This window comes from Phocoena phocoena, chromosome 4, assembly GCF_963924675.1.
Source record: "Phocoena phocoena chromosome 4, mPhoPho1.1, whole genome shotgun sequence".
NCBI lineage: Eukaryota > Metazoa > Chordata > Mammalia > Artiodactyla > Phocoenidae > Phocoena > Phocoena phocoena.
In genome coordinates this window covers 146,506,083-146,531,309 of record NC_089222.1, presented here as the reverse complement: position 1 = coordinate 146,531,309, position 25,227 = coordinate 146,506,083, and the positions used below count along the sequence as shown (strand labels likewise).

General features: G+C 46.2%; 1 protein-coding gene across 3 annotated transcripts in view; it reads right to left on the bottom strand.

Annotated features, from left to right (window-relative positions):
* Positions 1-25,227, bottom strand: part of DIP2A (disco interacting protein 2 homolog A) — a 92,355-nt gene that overhangs the window by 52,744 nt on the left and 14,384 nt on the right. The window contains exons 2-6 of one of the 3 annotated variants that reach the window (XM_065876757.1): positions 23,699-23,770; positions 16,679-16,798; positions 12,497-12,616; positions 11,177-11,404; positions 6,758-6,895 (exon numbers count right to left, since the gene is read on the bottom strand). In XM_065876757.1, coding sequence (XP_065732829.1) covers positions 6,758-6,895; positions 11,177-11,404; positions 12,497-12,616; positions 16,679-16,798; positions 23,699-23,770 — 678 coding nt within the window. The remainder of the gene's footprint in view (positions 1-6,757; positions 6,896-11,176; positions 11,405-12,496; positions 12,617-16,678; positions 16,799-23,698; positions 23,771-25,227) is intronic. The other 2 variants (XM_065876758.1, XM_065876759.1) reach the window with 2 other exon arrangements.

The window sequence follows — 25,227 nt, the reverse complement described above, 5'->3', positions numbered from 1 at the left end:
CCTTTCAGGGATCACATTATAGACACCATTTGCTCCTTCCCTCTCCTCTCTCACACGCGCACAGTGGAGGTTTCCAGAGGCCACACAGTGCGGGACGCCCAGCAGACGGAACCCACCCAGACGCTGCCCTCTCGCCAGCTATGAGAGACCAGCAACCGCAGCAGACAAGCCTACCCTTCTCACGGCATCTCGTTGTATTAGAACTGTTTTCATAAATATGTGCTACTTATGTTAAGAGATAATAAGCTTATTATTTTTTTAAATGAGTTAGTAAATATTTTTTTAAATCTTTAGTTTTAATTTCTAATATGGTAAATATACAGAGATATAACCCGCATAAGCTAAAAGCTCTCTGGTGTCCTCCATAATTATTAAGGAACGCCGTTCCGGGAGATGTAAAGTCAGCCAAGACAGATAAGAGTCTGCCCTCAAACAGGTCACCATCTGCAGCACAAAACCCAGCAGAAATACATACATGTGCTGGTGGAACAGGGCACCAGCCTCGGTGACAAGCGCTCCGAGGAAAAGGCACGTGGGAACACAAGCAGGCGCTCTGGCAGAGGAGGCGAGGGCAAGGCCTGGAGCCCCAGCCACCTCCGTGCACCGCGAGGCAGCTGGCACCTCCCTCCTCCAGGGCTGGGCCAGCGATCGAGAGCTGCACTCACTGGCCTGGTCAGCAGTCTCCCTTGTCCTTTACAACGCCAGCACTTTGAAAGAGTCCAGTTCTTTCCATCATTAAGTAGCACTTACCTCATCCTGCGCTTGCTTGAGGTTTTCTCAGGATTCAAGTCAGATGCTGCATTCCTGGCTGAAGCAGTACCTGAGCATCACGTCCAGACCCACGGGACACCCACCTACCCTCCGGGAGACGCAGGTTTCTGTCACCCGGGCCATGTGCCGTGCAGGGCTCCACTATCGGTACTATTTTTGGCTTGTGCCACCAATAAGAGTGTGAGAGGAGACACTTCAGGACCTCACGAGTATCCCGATCTTCACCCAGCTCTCCCTCCATTTAACAGCCACTGGTCGTTCTGCCAGAGGCAAGGTTTACTGCAACGGTTGCCGAATTACTTTCCAGCTTGAGCAGTCCACTGACACTTACAGCTGACGCCTGACTTCCTTCCTCCCTTCCTGGTTCTCCTGAGAGGGACAGGTACTGAAGGCCAAGGCCTGGCGGCTTGGTGTGCTCACTGCTGCCGCTCTGTGTCTTTCTTCTTCTAACACACAGAGCTGAGAACGTATGCTGTGCACATGCACATGTATGTATCCATGGATATGCACACCCCCTACACATACAATACACATGTGCACACGGGCTGCGTAACAGATACAGGTCTCTATCCTAGAGCCCCGAGTCCACGCCAGGGCCCCCAGTGCTATGCTCCACGTCTGGGCGCCTTCCTTCTGCAGCGAGAACCCTGGCTCCTAACACCAACACCTTCGCTCAGTGCTATCACAGATACAGAATCAGTTCCAACTGTTGTACCCAAACCACTACAGAAGCAAAGCTAGGAACAAGAGTTCAGAATTGGTTTTCTGTGCTTCCTACACAGCCTCGTCCCAGACCGAGGGTGCTGTGTCCATCACTGACCTCTGTCAGCTCTCTCCCCTCACCCTCTTAAGGGTGACTACGTAGTTCTTGGAAATACAATCAGGTTTGTTTACTTACGACTCCTTCTAGTTTTAGGGGTTTTCCCTTCCTTCCATCCATTAAGTTTATGTTTCGAATGTGTAGAATGTACTTCTAAAAATCACAACTATATAAAAAGATAAACTCAAAGAAATGTCACTCCCTCCTAAAGTCCTTCTGCCCACCCCACCCCATGCACCTGCGGGTTGAACCAGCCCACTGCTTTCTGGCTTATCCTTCCTGCATTTCCTTCTATAGAGATAGTAGGTTTATGCTTGCTTTATTTTCCTATTTCTCACACAAAAGGCGGTGTACTATAAACGTTCCTTTACTCTTCGCCTTTTCACTTAATGTCTCCTGGAAAAGCACCTCATTCCGGGTCATAAAGGTCTTCTCGCTACTCCTGGCAGCTGCGCGGTCTGCCACAGTGTGAATGTACCAGGTTTATTCAACCGGTTTGAGAGGCTTGGTAACAGGTACTTCCCAACATTTTGCAGGTACAGCAGTGCTGCGACGAACGACCTCGTGTGCGTGTGTTTCCTATTGTTAGAGGTGTGCATTCAGGGTAACCCCCACACTGGCACTGCTGGGCCCAAATGGAAGCACAGACACAGGTCCTACCAACTGCTCTTCCAGAGAGGCTGAGCTGCCTTGCACTCCCACCAACAATGTGCACTTCTCTAATTGCGAAAAAGGCTGAGTGAACATCATGTGTAAGAACTAGTTTTACATTTCTTTTTGTGAATTGTCTGTATTTTCTGCTTATTTTCCTGTACTAGGAGCTGGCAAACTTTTTCTTAAAGGGCTAGAGAGCAAATATTTGGGGCCGTGGCACCGTCTCTGCCATCACAAAAGCAGCAGACGATGTGGGAGGGGCAGGCGAGGCAGCAACTGAATCAAGACGAACAGAAAAACCTCTCGATAAACACATTCTGGATTTAAAATAAAGAAACTGGAAGAAGAAGAGCAAAGGAAAGCCAGAGTAAGGAGAAGGAAAGAAGTAATATATATGAGTAGAAATAAATGCAATAGAAAAAAAAGATAAACAATAGAGGAAAAACAATTACACTAAAACTGGTTCTTTGAAAGATAAAATCCAGTGAACGCTCTAGCTAGAACGATTAAGATGAAGGGTGAGGAGACCCTAACTGCTGGTGTCAGGACCGGGCAGGACAGCATCACAGGTCCCACACCAACCCACAATGAGGGAACCTGTGGAGTGGAGGCAAGACGGACAAACTCCTCCAAAGACACAAAACTGACGTGAGAACAGAAGAGGAAGGAACACTGCTCAGTTCATTTGAGATGAGTATTATCTTGATACCAAAACCAGACAAAAATCCCAGACCAGTATTTATCTCAAACATAGACACAAATCCTTAACAAAATACTAGTAAATCAAATCCACAATATGTAAGAGGGGTAATACACCATAACCAAGTGGGGTTTATCTTGAGAACACACCTTTGGCTTAATCTTCAAAAATCAGTCAATGAAATGTACTATATTAACAAACTATGAAAGAAAAACCATGTGATGAGTTTAACACATTTTAAAAATCATTTAACAAAAATCATGATAAAAATTTTCAGAAAACTAGGGGAAAAAAAGGAACGTCCCCAACCTGATGAAGAGCATCTATGAAAAACCCATGACTAACACCACAATTAAAAATTGAAAAGCGGATCTTTCCCCTAAAATGGGAAACGAGGCAAGTTGTGTCCACTCTTGACATTTCTAACTGACGTTACTACAAGTCCTAGACACTGCAATAAAGCCAGGAAACTGAATGTTCCTACAGGCAAACAATTTGGAAAGAAAAGTAAAATGGTATTCATAGACAATATGATCATACACGTGGAAATCTTACAGAATCTACCAAAAAGACTACTAGAATTAATGTAAGGTCAATATACAAGAACCGACTATCTTTCTCTAGATGAGCAATAAACAACTGGAAAAAAATTTAAATACCATTTGTACAATAATAGCATCAAAAAATATAACGTAATTTTTTTTAATGTACACATTTTTAAAGTATTTATTTATTTATTTGGTTGCACCCGGTCTTGGTTGTGGCAGGTGGGCTCCTTAGCTGCAGCAGGAAGGCTCCTTTGCTGCGGCTCGCAGGCTCCTTTAGTTGTGGCATGGATCGAACCCGGGCTCCCCGCGTTGGGAGCGCAGAGTCTTAACCGGTGCGCCACCAGGGAAGTCTCTATTCTGAGATAATTTTAACAAAATATGTGCAATACCTGTACACTGAAAGCTACAAAACAGTGCTGAAAAATTTTTTTAAAGAGTTAAGTAAATGGAGAGATATACCATATTTATCAATTGAAACATATGGTATTGTTAAGATGCCAATTCTTTCCAAATTGATCTAGAGAGTCAGTGAAGTACCAGTCAAAACCCAGCAGGAATTCTGGTAGAAGTTAACAAACTGATTTTAAACTATATATTAAGATACAAAGGAACTGGAATAGCTAAGGCAATTTTTTAAATGAAAAGAAGAGTTGAAGACAAACTACAGTACACAATTTCAAGATCTATTATATAATCCCCCCACACACACACATATACATATATGATCATGACAGTGGGGTACTGGTATAAGGACAGACAAAGCAGTGGAACAGCATACAGAGCCCAGAAACAGGCTTCTCTCATATGCGGTCCACCGATCTTCACTAAAGATGCCAAAGAAACTGGATAGGGAAAGAAGGGTCTTTGTATTACATGATCCTAGAACAACTGGACACCCATATACAGCAAAGTGAACTTAGGTTCATACCTTGCACTGATATTAAACTTAACTCAAAATGAATCATACACCTAAACATAAAACATAAAACTATAGGAGAAAACCTTTATGACCTCGGGTTAGGAAAATATATCTCAGATATGACACAAAAATAGGATCCATGAAAGAAAAAAATGGTAAACTGGACTTCATCAAAACTAAAAACTTCTGCTCTCTGAAAGGCACTATTAAGAGAATGAAAACACAAGCCATAGACTGGGAAAAAGTACAATTTGTAAACCTGATAAAAAACTTGTATCTAGATTATATAAAGAACTCTCAAAACTTAGTAAGAAAACAAACAACACATTTTAAAAAGTAAGCAAAAGATTGGAACAGACTCTTCTAAAAAGATATATAGATGGCAAATAAGCACATGAAAAGATGCTAAACATCATCAGTCATTAGGGAGATGCAAATTAAAACTATAAAGAGATACCTCTACACACCTATTAGGATGGTTAAAATTTAAAAACCGACAATACCAATTCTCGGCAATGATGTGGAGGAACTGGGACTCTTTTTTTTTTTTTTTTGCGGTACGCGGGCCTCTCACTGTTGTGGCCTCCCCCGTTGCGGAGCACAGGCTCCAGACGCGCAGACGCAGGGGGCCATGGCTCACGGGCCCAGCGGCTCCGCGGCATGTGGGACCTTCCCGGACCGGGGCACGAACCCGCGTCCCCTGCATCGGCAGGCGGACTCTCAACCACTGCGCCACCAGGGAAGCCCGGAACTGGGACTCTTATCACTAACAGCGGGGATGTAAAATGGTACAACCACTTGGGAAATCAGTCTGGCAATTTCTTAAAAAGCTAAAACATAAACCTACTATATGATCCAGGTTTTCTTCTAGGTATTGACCCCAAATAAATGAATGGAGATACCCACACAAAGACTTGTAAAGGAATAGTCACAGCAGCTTTACCTCTAATAGACAAAAACTGGAAACACCCCAAATATCCATCAGTAGGTGAAAAGATAAACTAGGGTGCATCTGTAGGATGAAATAGATCAAGAAAGGGAATGAACTGTTGATACATGCAAGAACATGGATGAATTTCGAAATGATTTTGCAGAGTGGCAGAGGCCAGACAATAAAGAATAAATGCTGGGCGATTCTATTTATATAAAATCCTAGAAAGTGCAAACTAATCTATAGTGTCAGGAAGTAAATCAGCGGTTGTCTGAGGGAAGCCAAAAAGGGCAGCAAGGACCTGTTACAAAGGCACACAAGGAAGGAAGCCTCCAGGAGCACTGGGTGTGCTGGCTGCAGTGGGGATTTCACGGTGTACATGTCTCTTAAAGCTGATAAAATTACACACGTTAATATGTGCAGTAGAAAATATGTCATTTATACCTCAACCAAGTTCTTAAAATATTTTAAATAGGGACTTCCCTGGTGGTGCGGTGGTTAAGAATCCGTCTTGCAATGCAGGGGATGCTGGTTTGATCCCTGGTCGGGGAACTAAGATCCCACAGGCCACGGGGCAACTAAGCCTGCGAGACGCAACTACAGAGGAGCCCGCGCACCGCGCGCTGCAACGAAAGACCCCACGTGCCACAACTATGTCCCAACGCAGCCAAAAAATAAATAAGTAAATAAATAAATATTTAAAAAAAGAAAATTTAAAGAGTAACAAATTAAAATTTTAAGATCTATCTAACAAATGTAAAGCCTGCTTCATGTTGACTGTTTCTCCTCTCGCACCTGAACAAGGAGCTGAAAGACCTCAACAAAATCTGACCAACTGCTCAGGAGTATAAAACACTCCTGAGATACTCTGGATTTTTCTGCAACTCAAATTTGGCACATTGGAAGGAAAACTCCATGTAATTCTGATAAAAGATACTGGAAACTGTTTCAAAAGGAAATAGTACAAATGAGGAGACGAGACTCAGGCTGACATCTCGGGGCCTGCATGTGGGACAGCCCAGCCATGGCCGCACTGATCACAGGCTGCTGAGGAGGGAGACTGCAGGGGCTGCTGTCCCAGGCGGGGCTGCTGTCCCAGGCAGGGCTGCCCTCATCCTACTGGGTCCACGAAAGGAAACTTCCCCAGCTTCTCATTTTCCCACAGTATCGTAGACCCAAACTCTGGGCGCCTGATTTAAATGTGAAGGCTTTCTCCTCCCTACTCCCCTCTTTCCCTATCTGACCAATTCCGAAGCTATTCCTGATTATTTCTCCGCAAGATATACACACGGGCAGTTTAAGTGCACCAGGATGATACCTGATGGCTGGCTCAGGTTTGCTAAACTGAAGACACCAAGGTGAGGTCCAATACCTGGGCTCTGCTGTCTCAAAAGAAGGAAGAGAGGATGCTCACCACCTGCCGTCTCTAGGACGCTCCCGCTGCCCCCCCGAGGGGCTCCTCTCACGGAAGCCAGCTGTGGACATTCACAGTAGGTGTGCTGATGCTGTGCGAGGCCCGTGGTGACATCGGGAGGGGCAGAGTGCAGATCTGCTTTTGAAAAACAAACCCAGAATAAAGGTGCTGTTAATTCAGAAGAGCACTAACCTTAAGTTGCTGTTTAAACCCCATTCGGCTGAAGCTTCACTAGCTGAGTTCTAAGCAAGGCATGGAGCATTCTGACTCATTTTGCTTTTCCGGTTGACCGAGGCACATTGGATCCTGTGAACTCTGAACTCCGGACATGGCCCGACAGCACTGCGTGCAGGTGGCCATCCAGTTCTCAGAGGGAACTAGACCAGAACGACCAACTACGGCACAGAGACGGTGCAAGGAATTTGCCTTTCCCAACGGCCTAATGAGGTTTTACTTAGAAATCTCCCTCAATGAAGCAGAAACACATTTTAAATCAATTGTTGTTGGAACATTTTTCATTGTATTATGAGAAAAATTGCCAGGCTTCTATAAACTATCCCCACGTCCCCAAAAGGCAAGTTGGCTGTCATGCAGACACGAACCTTTGCAGTCTTCACAGAGTAAGCCTACACAGATTAAAAACTATCCCTACTGCCAGTTCAAAAGCCTCACTATTAAGAGGCTGCAATCAGTTCTTAAGGCAGAATGTATTAATGTCACATTTAAAGACAAACTATGTCAGATACAGAAAATGTTTAAAGTCACTCCTCCCACTGTCTGAATGTCGACTCTGGGTTTCGTTTTCACTGTATGGCATTTTTATCTGTTCGGATACTGGTTGGCTGAGAGCTGCTATAGCATCTCTGCTACAACCAAGCCTTCCACCAGGAAAGTACCAAGTCTGGACCTAGCGTGACGCTCGTCTACTCTTGAGAATCGATACTGATCTGTAATCTCTTTAGTCTTCAAATGAATGCTCCCACCATCATAGATGGCACTTTGATACTTAAAATTTTTTAATGCCAATCATTTATCTATCATTTCATAACCTAGGCAGTATGCAATCTAAGAATTTTTAAAAATATGTAGAAAGATGAAATTATGTGGCAGAAAAACACAAACTCACTATTAACATAGCAGAAAACACCACCTGGAAAAACGTAACTTTTTGACAAGAGTTTTCACAACCCTTGAAAAAGCTTGATATTAATGAAATTAGCATTTTAAAGTACGCCTATCACAAAGTTCTTTCAGTTTAAAAAGGAATTTCCCTGCCCTTCCGAATCTAGCAAAAAAAAAAAAAAAAAAAACAAAAGAGTGATTTTAACAGCTATTAATGAAAAAAGGTACAAATGGTAATCTCAACTACAAAGTAGTTTCTTAAATAGCTGCATAAAAATAAGCAAACTACACTCAAAATAAAAATTAACTACTAGAACTTACTGGTGGTGCAGTTGTTAAGAATCCACCTGCCAATGCAGGGGACACAGGTTGGAGCCCTGGTCTGGGAAGATCCCACGTGCCGCGGAACAACTAAGCCCGCGCGCCACAACTACTGAGCCTGCGCTCTAGAGCCCACGAGCCACAACTACTGAGCCTGCGCTCTAGAACCCACGAGCCACAACTACTGAGCCTGCGAGCCACAACGACTGAAGCCCGCGTGCCTAGAGCCCGTGCTCTGCAACAAGAGAAGCCACCGCAATGAGAAGCCCGCACACCGCAACGAAGAGTAGCCCCCGATCGCCGCAAGTAGAGAAAGCCTGTGCACAGCAATGAAGACCCAATGCAGCCAAAAATAAATAAATAAATAAATAAATAAATTTACAACAAAACAAAACTGAACTACTGTAATTAAATGTACTGCTTTTAAATATAGGTATTTAATTCATGTCCAAATGTTTTATGTATATGATTTTCCTAACCCAAAATTGAAAATTATATATATTTTTAATTACCTTTACCTAACATTTTCTGCCTCCAATTTTTTGTAGTCATCTTCTTTCTACACTTCTTTCCTTAGCCCAAATTGAAGAATTCTCTAGTGTCAGAAACTAAAACAAAGGGTGGTTTTTATAACAAGGAGAGGGAAATGGAGTATTTTTCAGATTTAAAAATTCAGGTCAAACAGGTAGCATATGAAAGTTACAAACAACAGTAAGGTATCAAGTAGAGTCCGAGTTAAGATGTTTAGAATCTACCAGAACGAATCACACAATGTGTACGTGAGGCCAGGCGAGCAGGACGCGAGAAGAGTGGCCTCAGCCACAGCTGCACACCAGGAGTCCTCCACCCACAGAGGTGATAAACCCGCCTGTAAGTCTTTACAGCCAGGACCTTCCGGGGATGGAGACGCCCACTCAAACACACCTTATGTTCAAAACACCCCACAACCCTGAGGAGTCGAGGGCTGTCTGCTTAAACATGCTGAACTGTGGTCAATTTCTCACGCTAAATATGCTTCTATTTCTAACCCACCAGGAAGCCGTGTTTACGACAGCTCGGCAACGGCTGATACAAGCAAACTCTGCCCTATTCCCCTCACCGTCGAACGCAGAAGAGAGCTTCGGGAAGCTGAACTAAGCGAAGAGAACATTCAAACGCTACCGCTTTCCTCACACTGGAGGTACCTGTGTATTTCCAAAATGTGAAATCGCCGTGACAAACAGGAAAATATATCCATCTCAAGCCGTTTTCAAGCTCTCCACTGTAAACCCCCGTGAGGGCAGGTGGGCTATAAACACCAGCCATTTTAGGACCCCCAGGAAAGCTACCGAAACAATCCTGGCAGGCTGTTTCCAAAGGAGCCTTTTTCTCGTAACGCAAACTCCCCAGGACAGTCCTGACAGCCCGACCCCAGCGGTCTTGGAGCCTCCTCCACCTGCCGGAAGCAGGTTGAGGCGTCATGAGTTCTCACCCAAGACTCACAGCACGAGCTCCACAGAAATGTGCAGACGTCTGCAGTGACACGGCCAATGACAAACAAAGAGCGTCCCTGATGGGCCCACAGAGGCCACAGATGGAAGACGTCAGTCACTTACAATGCCCAGTCCAGCCAAATGACCAAGATCTTACATAAAAGCAGTTCAGCACCTGAGACCTGGGCCTGCCTGGGGGGTGTTAACCCACTGGGACCCCACCCAAAACACTGGCCAGTCATGGGCACACCTCTGATGCACCATTTTGGTTTTAGCAGAACAGCAGCTAACAGCAAAGAAAATGAACAGGAATCAGAAAACTGTGGGCCAGCCCCGGCTCCAGCACAGCCAGCTGTGTGGTCTCAGGCAGGCTGCAATCACGCGACTTAGCTCCTCCCTCCACACCTGGAAGGAAGAGGGTGTTCAGATGACCCCAGCAATACTGATCACCATCTGAGAAGTACACTTTTTTAAGGTACTCGTGCAAGAATGTATATGGGCTTTGCATGCCAGCTACGTTACTAGTTTTGCTTTTTAAAAAATGACTTTAAATGGTGAAAGGCTTGCAATGTTTTCCTTTCTAAGATTAATGTTATTTATTTATTTATTTATTTTTGGCTGCGTTGGGTCTTCATTGCTGTGCGCGGGCTTTCTCTAATTGCGTTGAGCAGGGGCTACTTTCACTGCAGCGTGCAGGCTTCTCATTGCAGTGGCTTCTCTTGTTGCAGAGCACGGGCTCTAGGTGCACAGGCTTCAGTAGTTGTGGCACGTGTGCTCAGTAGTTGTGGTGCGTGGGCTTCAGTAGCTGTGGCACGTGGACTCAGTTGTGGCTCGTGGGTTCTAGAGCGCAGGCTCAGTAGTTGTGGCTTGCGGGCTCTAGAGCGCAGGCTCAGTAGTTGTGGTGCACCGGCTTAGTTGCTCCGTGGCACGTGAGATCTTCCCGGACCAGGGCTCAAACCCATGTCCCCCGCACTGGCAGGAGGATTCTTAACCACTGCACCACGAGGGAAGCCCCTAAGGTTAATGTAGTTTAAAGGGCTGGGTGACTTGGAAAAGGTCTGGGCACCCGTATGACTGAGTTCTGACTGACATCTCTTTTCAGGCTGAGGGCTGTCTAACCCTGGTATGTGGAGGAAGAAAGGCCGGACGGCGGCTGCAGCCCCAGCCCTGCCTCGGGATGCGCAGTGCAGGGACAACCGAGGGCTCCAGCTGTACACACAAGGAAGGAGCAAAGGCGGGGACCACGTGCAGGCAGCAGGCCCCCGATCGTCAGGGACTGTCCACCTGTGTGGGCCGCCCCCTCCTGAGCGGAAACACCAGGCACTCATCAGGGACCCCGGGGGAGGCCCACACGCCACAGGGTCTGGCTGGGGCTGCCAAACCACAGAAGCATCAGGAACCACTTTTGTTACTGAAAGGACATTTTCCGTAGGAAAAGGAGAAGGTGGGTCTGGCTGGGCGCGGGGGCTCCCCTGCCTGGAGGGGCCCCTGCGGCTGTACCGACCTACGCGGGCGAGGGCCTCGGGGCCTGAGGGCACGGCGGCGGCACTGGGCATGGCGGCAGGCCGCCCTCCCGGGCGAGATGAGGTGCAGGATGCGGCGGAGGAGGCGGGCGAGCCCTGAACGGCCTGGTCGAGCCAGGGTGCGACGCCGGCGTGGCTCTGGAGCGGCGCGGAGGCCAGTCGCCCGGGCCGCTGTAAAGAGCCCTCATCTTCTGAGGCGGACGACGTGTCTGTGGTCAGAATAACGAGGACAGGCATGAGGGGGGCGTCCTCCGGGGCGGAGTCCCCACTGGACCCAGCCGGCCCGTGCCCTGGGCCCCTGCACAGCCGCGCCTGCGGGTCCACGAGGGGCCTGCGTCTGACCGGCCGTGAGCCCCGCGGCCGGGCTCCCCCGGCGGCTCGGTCTCGGGGCGCCACGCCCAGAGGCGCAGCCAGCTGCAAGACTGACGGCCTCAGTGCACGCTGTGGGGTCCCGGGAGTCCACCCCCAGGGCACCTGCCTCCCCTCAGCAGACGTGACTGAGCTCTGAAAAGAGCCCCTGCTTGAGACCACCGCCACGGGCAAGGAAAGTGAGGTGAGTTCTGGTTTCATCCAGTCAGCAGGACTGCGTTTTATCACGGGTTTCACAGTTATCAGTAAGTTCTTTAAAAACTGGGTAGTATCTACGGTTATATTCAGTAGAAACAAGAATTTGACAGCCATTTCTAAGACTTTTTTCAACAACATAAACTTTTTTTTAAGTGAGGAAGCATCACCAAAACGCTATGCTTATCTTGCAGACCTGGTGTGTTTGGTTTTTTTACCATGTCTTCAAACCAAACATGCACGTCACCAGTTTCGTGACTCAAATAACCAGACAGGCAGCAGCCTCGTGCCCTCAAGCACCTGGACAGGGTTTTCAAAGAAACCTAAGACATACTAACTATCCTGAAGAGAGACTCCACGTCAAAGTTTTCATTTCTAATGGTCACGACAACAAAAGCACAACAACAAAATAAATAACCCTCCAAATAGCCTTATTCTTTCCCATTTAAGGCCTGGTAACAACATAACAAGTAATAGCTAATGAGATAGAATAATTTTAGAATTCTGAATTCAGGGAACTCTGTCATTCCATGAAGCATGTACTCCAGGTTCCTCTCTTTACTAAAAGACACAAACTGCATCTTAGTGAAAAAATTAAAATACACACAGATGTCCTGTAGAAAGGAAGTCGGCATCCCCCCCACACACACACCCACACACACACTCTTCACGACAGTCGGAGGCTGTGCCGCCCCAACGGGAAACCCCTCCCAGGCCACCGTGACCCTGCCCAGTACCTGGGGGCGTGTAGGCCTCCACGGCCGTGTGCGTGAGGACGGAGCGCCTCTTGGAAGGCATGGGCATCTTCCTCTCTTTGTATTTGGCCAAAGCTGCCTGCACGGCCTCGGTATGAACATCTGCACGGAAAGAACAGCAACAAAAACACGTGTTACAAGATTCCTTATGAAGTAACAAAACCATGGTTCACGTCTTTATTTGTTTTCACTGAGTGTAAAAGGAACACAAGCTCAGCCTACACGTGGGTCCCACACATTGGTCCTAGATTTCCATAAATATTCCTCGGCTTGTAGATTTGACTTTGGAAATATTTTCAGATTTAAATCAAAAAGAAGAAATCCCCCAAACTGAAAATAAAATGAAACATGAACCTAATGTGCTCTGACTGTGGCACAAACCACTCCAAGTGGCGCTAAAGCCCTGTGGTCAGACCGTCAAGTCACTACCCCAGACAAGCCCCAGGACGGCAGAACCGCACAGGGAACGCAGGCTTTCCTGCAGTCTTGCTGCCGGTGGTCACGGGGGCCCCGTCACACTGCCACGCTTGTGGTCGAGTGTGAGAGAGCAAACAAAGAGGGGCCTGACGGTCCCGCTCCATCGCCCCTCCCTGGAGACCAAGACACTCGTGAGGGAAACAAGAGACACAAACAGAGACCAAAGAAGTGCGGGAAAACCCTGCAGTCCTGAATCTGACTGAAAATTATCAGCGTGAACACATGTGGCATTTTATCTTTAGATAGTATGTCTTAACCTCTGTCCCTAAGAATGTCTAGGTATGATGACAAGCCCGATAGCAATGAGCATCCCTACCACCCAGACTGTGGTCGTAAAGTACCATCCTCACTGCAAGCACCCTGAGACATGGCGGATTCTAGGGTGGGGGCAGGGAGCACACAGGGGAGCCTGGAGCATTGCATCCTAACAGCCATAAGTACACGGCCCAGTGACCCAAATGCCAGAGCCGATGTGGAGACGCTCCCAAAGGCTCATAAAGATGGGGCAGTTGGAACATCACCAAGGATAAATGCTGGAAGGACTGAATATCAACTACAGTGCTAAAAAACAAGATAAAAGAAAAGAAAGGAAGGAAGAGAGGAAGCAAAAGTAATTGGCTGCCTTTGGAGGATGCCGGTGACCTAACCCATTATTTTAAAAAGGAGTAAACAGATGGAAAGAACTGAGCGTTTCTCCAGGCTCTCCTGTGCCCTGTGGTGAGCGAGCACAAGTTTCTCTCCATAGAAGCAGCCCAGCCATTTTGCCACCCTAATGAACAAATGGGTCTGCCAGCATCCCGAAGAGGAGAGAGACTCAGGCCTGCAGTGCCTCTTGATGAGAGAACACAGAACCCTAAGTGACCTGCTGGAGCCATGGAGCTGCCGGACCACAGCCCAGGCCCCAAGACCGAGTTATCAAAGGTGGAAACACACATCAGCCACCTGAGGTATGTGCAACCACATTTGGATCCTGGGTCCAAATAAACTGGTTTTTTTTTTCAAACAACAGGAACATTTGGGTATTTGATACTAAGGAATTATTGTTAATTATTTTGCGACAATGGCATTATCTTTTAGAGATAACATGCATTCTTTTCAGATACAGAAGCCAAGAATATTATGACCTCTAAATGAAATAACATGATCTCTGAGATGTGCTTCAAAATCACATGGGAAGGGAGGAAGCAGGGGATTGATGAAGAAGCCAAGACTGAGCCTGAGCACGGCAGGAACTGTGGGGGCTGGACGAGTCTGGGGCTCATCACACCACCAAGTCCACTTTTGTACGTGTTCAAATTTTCCCCAACAAAATGTTTTTAAAGCATTTAGAAACCTTATAGTAAAATGGCTCATAGGGTACTATCAGGAAAGATGAAAAATTCACATCTAGGCGTATTAAAGTACAATTTACAAATATCAAAGACAGCCAGCCAATCCTAAAAGCTTCCAGAGAGAAAGAGCAAATCATCTTGAAGGCTCAGGAAACAGACTGACTTTACTCAGGAGTAAACACCGGGTGCAAGAAAGCAACACAGCTGAAGAAACAAGTGTTGAACCTAGAATTTTATATCCAGCCAAAGTATCATTTAAACTTGAGGGTCTAATAAAAATACTCCCAGACATACAACCGAAAACACTCATGAAAGACAGTGCTCAGGAGAGAGACAAACCTAGGAGCCCCTGCAAGAGATCTGGCTGTGATGGGCTGAGCACACACCTTAAACGTTACTGCTGCCTTAGAAACAAACAAAAACCTAAGTACAGATAAGACAACCAACAACTCGAAATCTAGACAATATCAACATTACAGGGTATAAAGCAACAGATCCAAGAAGCTCAACAAACCCCAAGCACAAGAAACAAAGAAAACTACACCAAGGCCCATCATAATCAAGTCACTCAAAACCAGTGACAAAGAGAAAAATCTTAAAAGTACCAGAGGGGAAAAAGGCACAGTATATACAAGGGAACACAGTACAGTAAGGAATAAACTTGGAGGAATAACACTACTGATGTGAACCCATGATTGTTAAGCTACAATCATTAAGAGAGCTGGCTCTGCCATAACAACAGACGAATACATCAACAGAATAGAACAGAGTCCAGAAAGAGAGTCACACATGCGTGCGACCGCTTTTAGACAAAGGAGCAAGGGCATCGGGGACGACGGGATTACCACATACAAAAAAGTAAGCTGTGCGCCATACCTTGAACCATACTAAAATTAACTAAAATCTAAATCATAGACCTAAAGGTAAAACCTAAAACTATAAAACGTCTAGAAGAAAACCCAGGTAAGAATCTTTGTGACCTTGGGTTTGGCAAAGATTTCTTAGATGTGAGAACAAAAGCACTATTCATGAAAAGGAACTGATAAGCTGGACTTCATTCAAATTAAAAACTTCTGCTACAAAAGCCACTGTAAGAGAGTTCAAAGAGAAGACAAAGCCTTAGGGAAAATATGAGCAAAGCACATTAATGATAAAGGTCTTGTTTTCAGAAAGTAAAGAATGAGAACCAGATACAGTTCACAAGGGCAGAAAGCAGGTCATCAACGTCAGTTACATGGAAATGGAGGGGGGACAGGGAGTGGGGAGATGAGGACAAGCAGGGACAGGAAGGAGACCTCTGGTGACCCTACTTACGGTGCGTGTACATGCGTGTGCTTTTGTACCCGGGGCTAAAGAAGATGGTATCAGTGGAATGTTGATGGGGCCGTTTCTAATATCCTATGTTACATGTATCATTTATGTAATCAGAAAAGAAACTATTATCAGCGTGAGGAAGTTTTTAAAAATGTATATTAAATTGGTAAGAAATTATCTGATCAAAATTTCTCAAATCACTTCATCACACTCCCATGTTGACATAACATTTAAAATCTTAACGTTCTTTTTAGGTATTCTTAAAACAAAACGGCCATTTCTTTATCTCTCTTGAAAGTTTTTCTTTATACAAAGGTTTACTGAGAGTTTAAATACAAAGGAAATATACAATCACACAATGGTGAAAATGTTAAACAGGCAAAAGAGTGTTCAAAAGTTATCCATATGTAATCTATAATTGAAAGCACAAATTTTTTCAATGGATGTCCTGATGATTCAAATGAAATATCAGAGACAAATTTAAATATTTATAAAAGCACTGACAGAGTGGCAGAAATCTAATTAGAAGGAAATCTCCAAAATTAGAGAGAGAAAAAAATACTAAAACACCTACAGTAGTAAAGCGGTCCTTGATGCACAAATCCACCAATACCAACCCCAAAGATCTAGGTAGAAAAATGGACACAAACATTTACAGAAATTATTCTAATGGGGGAAGGAAGATTTAGCTTTCTCCTGAGATTCCTATAAGCATCCCCTAAGAGGAGAACACTTACACTCCAGGCTACATTAAAACATACTATATTATGTGGAAGTTATATTTTTTCTTGAAAAATATGATGTGGTAAGTTATGGTTCGAGTGAAAATAATTTCCGAATGGGAGGGGACTCTGGGGGAGAATGGATACGTGTATGTATATGTACAGCCGAGTCGCTTTGCTGTGTACCTGAAACTGTCACAACATTGTTAATCGGCCCTACCCCACTATAAAATAAAAAGTTAAACAAAGAAAGAAAGAAAGCAATTTCCTCAGCGGAGACGTGGTGTCCGAGCAGAGGCCCGCAGGCCTCTGGTGCCTACCTGACCTGAAGCGCTCGTCCCGGGCGTGGCTGGGCCTCGTCTTCTGCTGTTCGGGCACGGGGGCCGTGGCTTGTGAGGGCCCGGGGATCCTAGCCTCTGCTCGTAGGGATGGATCTACTCCTGAAACACAGTTTTACAGGAGCACCTGCTGTGAACAACTTGCTTTTCCAGTCATGGAAAAACCCATGTAAAACAGCCCACGCTTCCCGTCCACTGCTGCACAGCAGCCGCTACACGACCACACACGCTGTGGCGGCCCCAACGCCAGGAGACCCTGAGTTTGGAGGTCAGGGCGTAGACGTCAATGTCCGCTTCCAGTCCCACCACGCACAGCCCAGCGCAGCCCCGCGGCCTCACTGCCCACCGGCACCCAGCCGTCCTGGGCCCCGAGCTGGGCACGTGCGCTCACAGGGCCGGCTCTCCCGCCCCCTCAGTGTCCCTGGTGTCAGCAAGGCCAGTGGGAAACAGACCAAAAAGCCATCACTGGGGGTGTCGCCAGCCGCCCTCAGACACAGGGACGAAGACGGGTGCCAACCAACCCCAACGGGCGGCCGGCCAGCTCTCCACGCCCTGTCGCAGCGCCCCGGGCTCTCACGCCCACAGCCCCGACACCCAGGCCCTCGGACGCCACGTGCCACGGCGCACGAGTGTGCAGCCAGTGTGGCCTGAGCCCTAGTTTGCTGGCATCTGAGAAGAGCACAAAGCAAAGCCTTCAGCTGGGCTTCAACAAAATAATCTGTTCAGTGTTTTAGCCTTTGTTTCAAGACGTCTCCGAAAAATCACCTCCAGGGCCCCCAGCCCTTATCACTGCCCAAAAAGCAGCAGCCTATCCCCACCTGGGCCCGGGTGGGTCCTGACCTCCAACGCTGCTCATGAAAGGCCACCTGGCCCCCAGCTCTCTGTGACGACACACAGAGAGGACAGAGGGGACGGGGGCCACGGGCGCTCGGCTGCCCAAGCCTCCCGGCACTGACGCCACCCCATGACTGAGGAGCCCCCAGAACACCAGCTCTGGCTCCACAGGCAGGGAGGAGCTGCCCTCTGAGCCAGGCCTACCTGCAGGTTTGGGGGCAAAGCGCTGCTCTTGCTGTTGTTTCACCTACCAGGTTTGGGGTGTTAGTTATGCAGCATGAGAGGACAGCGACACCCCCCGGAAATCCATGTTCAGCTCTTCGAAGTGTGAACATATACACACATACATATACGCGACATACAGCAATACTGGTCAGCACTGCTTCTGGCTTTTTGCTTCTTGTGACTGGATAAAATTTCTTTAGAGTCCGTAACAGAGAACACAGAATCTTACGTGTTACAGACTATAACCAGGCATGCTGCTAAGTGACATATATGCATATGGACATCCTCACAGTTTTACTCCAAAATACACTGCTTTTATTGAGATCGATTCATTTATTCAACGAAGATACAAAGCCCAGTGGGAAATCACTGGATAAGAGTAGGTATATTTTTAACAGGTATCAAGAGAGAACTTCTCAGAAAGGTCACAGCAATTTGCACTCCCGCAATGTGCTATTTCCCCACGTCTTTGTCAGCGATGGATGTTATAAGGTTTAGAATTTTGCCAATCTGACAAGAGAAAAATGGTTCACTAATTTGCATTCCCATATCTGCTAGTGAGGTTGAACATACTTTACTGTTTATTGCCCATCCGTATGTCCTTTTCTTTGAATTTCTGTTAATTCTATCCAGCCAAGGAGCGCCCCCAAGTGACCTGCAGAAAGCCTCGGGTCAGCTGGAGGCACCACACTGGGCTGTGCTCGCCCCACAGGCCATGGCCGGCTGGTCGCAATCACTCTGCAGTTTTCATTTCTAGGGAGACAATCATAACCTGTTTTTCTTCCAGGTCTCCTATCTTGTAACCCCCACTCAAAGGTTGTTCAAATGTTCTCTGGAGTTTTGTAGTATTTTATAATTACAAACATATTTAGAGCTTTAATCCTTCTAAAGCTTACGTTCGCTAATGGTGGAGAGGAAGAGGGTCCCACTGTTGCCTCCAAAGGGATGGCGCCGGTTACTAAATAAATCTTCCCTCCTTTGAATTGTCCTGAATCGTTTCTAGACGCCCCTCTCTTACACTGTTGGGCCTTCCACACCGTCCACCAACGCCCTCCGGTTGGGACTAGAAAGTGCATGCGAGCGGGCTGAACACCATGAAGCCCAGGCCTTTCTCACTGGCTCCTTCCCAAAAATGTACTGGCTACTTGAAGAACTTTTCTCCTTCAAGTGGGTTATTACTTCCAATGCCAGGTTTCAGGAAAAAAAAATCAGCCACTGGTATTCCGAATGGACTACATTTTGTTCACACATTAATTTGGAAACTACTACTTTTATAATATTAAATTTTTCCATTTAGGATATTGGTATATTTCTTCATATTTTAGGGTCTTGGTTATTTCTTTCAAACAGACTGCAGGATCCTAACATAGGTCCTGTGGCTTTCTTGCTAAATGTATTAAAAACATTTGATAGTTTATTGCCATTACGAACGTAAGTTGTTTTATAAAGAGCAATATTGCCAGAGAAAAGTTATTGATTCTTGCATATCTGTCTCCTATCAAACCAAAGCTCTTACTAATTCTAATAGCTAAGTAAGGAGTCACCTAGGTTTTCAAGGTATAAAATAACAGCACCTGTGCAAGGATGGCATGCTGTGCTCTCTAACTCTCGCCTGCCTTGTCTGTCTGTGACGCTGCACAGGCACTGGCCACCCCGACGGAGGGCCTGGAAGTGGCATGGCGGGCATGGCTGCCGCTGAGGAAAGGAAGTACGATGGCACATGAACGCCTCGTTGGACAGCTGCTGCTGCTGCCTGGCAAATGGGCTTCAAGATGTTCTCTTTAATAGTTTCCTCCAATTGTACTCAATTTTACTTGTTTTTCCTTTATTTTGATGGATGAATGTCAGTACATAAAGCACCTCCTCAGTATTCTTCTTGTTACTGATTTATTGTAAAATATATCATACCGATACAGGCAGAATAAAGCATGTATTCAGTTCAAAAATTATTATCCAGAAAAAAACTCAATGTAACAACTGCAGCAGTTAAGAAATAAACACTCATGTGCCTTAGAGCTCCTTGTGGCTCCTCCAGTCTCACTCCACACACACAGAAATGCCACACTCACTTCAGGGAAGACCACTTCCCTCCTCCTCTTTCTTTACCAGCTACAAAAAGGTTTGAGAAGTGGCAGTTCGGTGGTTTTTTTAGTTTTACAGGCTATATTCCCGTGTAATCGTTTTATCCCTCCCCGTTAACGCTTATGAGATTCATCCTTGCTGACACACGTAGGCATCCTGCTGATGGATGTGTGAGCACCTGGCAGTTGAGTGTAATCGTTTTATCCCTCCCCTTTAACGCTTATGAGATTCATCCTTGCTGACACACGTAGGCATCCTGCTGATGGATGTGTGAGCACCTGGCAGTTGAGTGTAATCGTTTTATCCCTCCCCGTTAACGCTTATGAGATTCATCCTTGCTGACACACGTAGGCATCCTGCTGATGGATGTGTGAGCACCTGGCAGTTGAGTGTAATCGTTTTATCCCTCCCCGTTAACGTTTATGAGATTCATCCTTGCTGACACACGTAGGCATCCTGCTGATGGATGTGTGAGCACCTGGCAGTTGAGTGTAATCGTTTTATCCCTCCCCGTTGACGTTTATGAGATTCATCCTTGCTGACACACGTAGGCATCCTGCTGATGGATGTGTGAGCACCTGGCAGTTGAGTGTAATCGTTTTATCCCTCCCCGTTAACGCTTATGAGATTCATCCTTGCTGACACACGTAGGCATCCTGCTGATGGATGTGTGAGCACCTGGCAGTTGAGTGTAATCGTTTTATCCCTCCCCGTTAACGTTTATGAGATTCATCCTTGCTGACACACGTAGGCATCCTGCTGATGGATGTGTGAGCACCTGGCAGTTGAGTGTAATCGTTTTATCCCTCCCCGTTAACGCTTATGAGATTCATCCTTGCTGACACACGTAGGCATCCTGCTGATGGATGTGTGAGCACCTGGCAGTTGAGTGTAATCGTTTTATCCCTCCCCGTTAACGCTTATGAGATTCATCCTTGCTGACACACGTAGGCATCCTGCTGATGGATGTGTGAGCACCTGGCAGTTGAGTGTAATCGTTTTATCCCTCCCCGTTAACGCTTATGAGATTCATCCTTGCTGACACACGTAGGCATCCTGCTGATGGATGTGTGAGCACCTGGCAGTTGAGTGTAATCGTTTTATCCCTCCCCGTTAACGCTTATGAGATTCATCCTTGCTGACACACGTAGGCATCCTGCTGATGGATGTGTGAGCACCTGGCAGTTGAGTGTAATCGTTTTATCCCTCCCCGTTAACGCTTATGAGATTCATCCTTGCTGACACACGTAGGCATCCTGCTGATGGATGTGTGAGCACCTGGCAGTTGAGTGTAATCGTTTTATCCCTCCCCGTTAACGTTTATGAGATTCATCCTTGCTGACACACGTAGGCATCCTGCTGATGGATGTGTGAGCACCTGGCAGTTGAGTGTAATCGTTTTATCCCTCCCCGTTAACGCTTATGAGATTCATCCTTGCTGACACACGTAGGCATCCTGCTGATGGATGTGTGAGCACCTGGCAGTTGAGTGTAATCGTTTTATCCCTCCCCTTTAACGCTTATGAGATTCATCCTTGCTGACACACGTAGGCATCCTGCTGATGGATGTGTGAGCACCTGGCAGTTGAGTGTAATCGTTTTATCCCTCCCCGTTAACGTTTATGAGATTCATCCTTGCTGACACACGTAGGCATCCTGCTGATGGATGTGTGAGCACCTGGCAGTTGAGTGTAATCGTTTTATCCCTCCCCGTTAACGCTTATGAGATTCATCCTTGCTGACACACGTAGGCATCCTGCTGATGGATGTGTGAGCACCTGGCAGTTGAGTGTAATCGTTTTATCCCTCCCCTTTAACGCTTATGAGATTCATCCTTGCTGACACACGTAGGCATCCTGCTGATGGATGTGTGAGCACCTGGCAGTTGAGTGTAATCGTTTTATCCCTCCCCTTTAACGCTTATGAGATTCATCCTTGCTGACACACGTAGGCATCCTGCTGATGGATGTGTGAGCACCTGGCAGTTGAGTGTAATCATTTTATCCCTCCCCTTTAACGTTTATGAGATTCATCCTTGCTGACACACGTAGGCATCCTGCTGATGGATGTGTGAGCACCTGGCAGTTGAGTGTAATCGTTTTATCCCTCCCCTTTAACGCTTATGAGATTCATCCTTGCTGACACACGTAGGCATCCTGCTGATGGATGTGTGAACACCTGGCAGTTGCGTGTAATCGTTTTATCCCTCCCCGTTAACGCTTATGAGATTCATCCTTGCTGACACACGTAGGCATCCTGCTGATGGATGTGTGAGCACCTGGCAGTTGAGGGAAAACAATGAACATTCTTGTGCACAGAACAAGAACAGGGTGCAGGCATCCAGAGTTTCTCCAGGGCATGCGTGTCCCTGAAGGAGAGCTGCCGGCTGCCTCTGCACCTCTTCTACTCTGCCAGGTCCCACGAGCCGTGCACACCCGTCTGAATCCTCTCCAACAGCCCAAGGTTTAATGTGCATCTCTCTGACTGCTACCAAGCTTAGGTAAGTATCTTTTCGTTTGCTTGCTGGCTATTAGGGTTTCCTCCAATAAAATACTTACTCAAGTCTTTAGCCCATTTTCCTACTGGGCTTTTTAAAAAATCATGTTGGGGGACCTTCTGGCTCTTTAAAGTTGAAATTAATTAAAATTAAATTAAAAATTCAGTCTCTCAGTCACACCACCACACTTCAAATGCTCAGGAGCCACACGTGGCAACGGGTCAGTGTACCAGACAGTGGAGCTACAGACCATTCCCACTATCGCAAAGGGCTCTGCTGACGCTGCTGCCTTGCAGGCTCGGAAAACTAGTCCTTTTCCTGTTATTTCTGCTGGGATTATCCCCTCCCACGCTGTGGCTTGTCTTTAGTCTCTTTATGGGGACTTGTGATAGAATAAAATTCTCAACTTTAACACACCCCGATTTACCAATTTTTTCCTTTACAGTTGCTGCTTATTGGTACCTTTAGGGACTTGAGAAATCCCTCCTATTTAGAGATGGTGAAAGTTTTCCTGTATGATCTTCCAAAGGTGCTATAATTTTTGCCTTTCTCATTTAGGCCCTTAATATCTGGTTTCCGTGTCTTAAGGAACTGTGCCAGCACCGGGAGCGGCAACACCACCTCCACCATAAGCCTGGTCTCCACAGCGTGCATGTCTGTCTGGGCCCATGTTCTGCTCTGCAATCTAGCTGTCTTCCCTTGTGCCAAACCAGGCTGTCTTAATGACAACAGCTTGATATTAACTCTTCATATCCTGATCAGCAAATCCTCCCACCTCATTCTTCTTTTTTATCATATTTTGAATTCCTTGGCCCTTTAAACTTGTATATACTTTTTTTTTTTAATAAACCTTTCTTTTTTTTTTTGGCTGTGCCGCATACAGCACATGGGGTCTTAGTTCCCTGACCAGGGATCGAACCCGCGCCCCCTGGAGTGGAAGGGCAGAGTCTTAACCACCGGCCTGCCAGGGAAGTCCCAAACTTGTATATAAATTTTAAAATTAGCTTGTTAAATTCCACCCCCAACAACTCTGTTGAAACACTGAATGTGCACTCTACAGATCAATCTAAGGTGGGAAGAACTGACATCTTTATAATATTTGTTCCAAACCTAAGTAAGGAAATGTTCCTTACTAAAACCATAAAAATAATCATGGTTATGATCATAAAAATAAAAGAAATCCTATTTGGGAATGAAATCTACACCAAACCAGAGATATAAATTATACTATATGCCTTTGGATTTTATAATCTTATAGTAGACACGCTATTTGCCCAGACCTTCTCAATAAAATATGAAACTACCAATGTCAAGCTCTAAAATCAAATTTTAAATCGGTTTTATGAGACACGTGCTGACCTTACCTTGAGTGAGTGGTACATAACGTGCAAGCAGCTTTCCCCTTTTCTTTTCATATCCTTTCTGAGTGATGTCACCTAAAACAACAAGGGAAAAACAGAATTACATTTCTTCTGAAGTTCCCAAAATTTTTTCATTAAAAATTCATTCACAATGGAAAAACTGGAAACACTTAGGTCCTTCAGCTGGTGATTGGATAAAGAAAGCATGATGCATCCACACAGTGGAATGCTAACCAGCAGTAAAAAGGAACAAGCTACCGACAGACAACAGCCTGGGTGGATCTTCCACGCACGTTGCTGAGTGACGGAAGCCAGACTCAGAAGGCTACATGCCGAACCATTCCCGTCACGGGACGTTCTGGACAAGAGTCAAAACTGCAGAGACTCCGAGGCCACACCCCAGACCGATAGAATCTGCATCTGCATTTTACCAAGATCCCCAGGTGACCTGTGCAGGTTCAAGCTGCGGAAGTACTGCTGTAAGGGACCCACAGGAAACCAACCCTCGCAGGCCACGGGGTGTCCCTGGGCCAGCACTCGGGGAATAGGACCTGAAGAAGAACAGCCTAAAAATGAATTAACCTACCCAGAAACAGGGCAGGAAATGTGTCTGCAGGGAAACACTTCTCAGTCTAAGCACAGCAGCTGGTTTCCTGGATAACTCGGAGCACTCAGGGCAGATCCAGCATGTCTGGGAGACTTTATTTCGACCAGAAGCATGTATCACGGTGTCCACGAGTACCTTGCACTTTGGGTGAGTGGTCTTCAACAGAAATCTTCCAGTGCTCTGCAAGCCCTCCTGGCACCCACTCCGCGCTCCTCCTGCCCCTGCCCCCCGCCCACCCACCCCAAACAAACAGGCAAAGTGGTGAGGCCACCGCACAGAGCCTCCGCTTTGAGGACTGCGCACCCAGTCGGGCGCCCACAGAGCCGCTCCCGGTTGCCACCGACACCCTTTGACTCGGCCTTGATCTGCACCTGATCCCCCACCAACCCCACACAAAACTATTCTACTGCCTTGTGGGCCTTTTAATTTGAATACGTTCTGCAGAACGTATCCTGCCTTGTGTCCGTGTATCTTTACTCTACCTGAATGACATCATATAATAAATCTCACTCTGTTGTCAATTCTTCACTAAGCACTTCGTCTTTATCATCATCCAATCTGTGATGTAATGAGCGCACCTAATCCACTGCTGACTGCGGTGGCCCATGGGCTGCGCTGTCCTTGTCTCACACTCACTGGACACTCACAGACCCTGACTGGATCCAGGATATGATTGTATGATTTTGCTTACTGAGTTTCAACTTGTGAACAAATTTAAAGCACATGTGTTTTTTTAAACAATATCTACTAAAAAACTTGTTTCCTCCAGAACATATGAAAATATGTAATTAAGACAAATTTAAATGAAAACAATATTGCAACACTAAACTAAAACAGATAAATCCTCATTTTAAAGCAGAGCATTGGATTTTGCAGGATTTATTTTTCATTTTTAAAATTAATTTTTATTGGAGGACAGTTATTT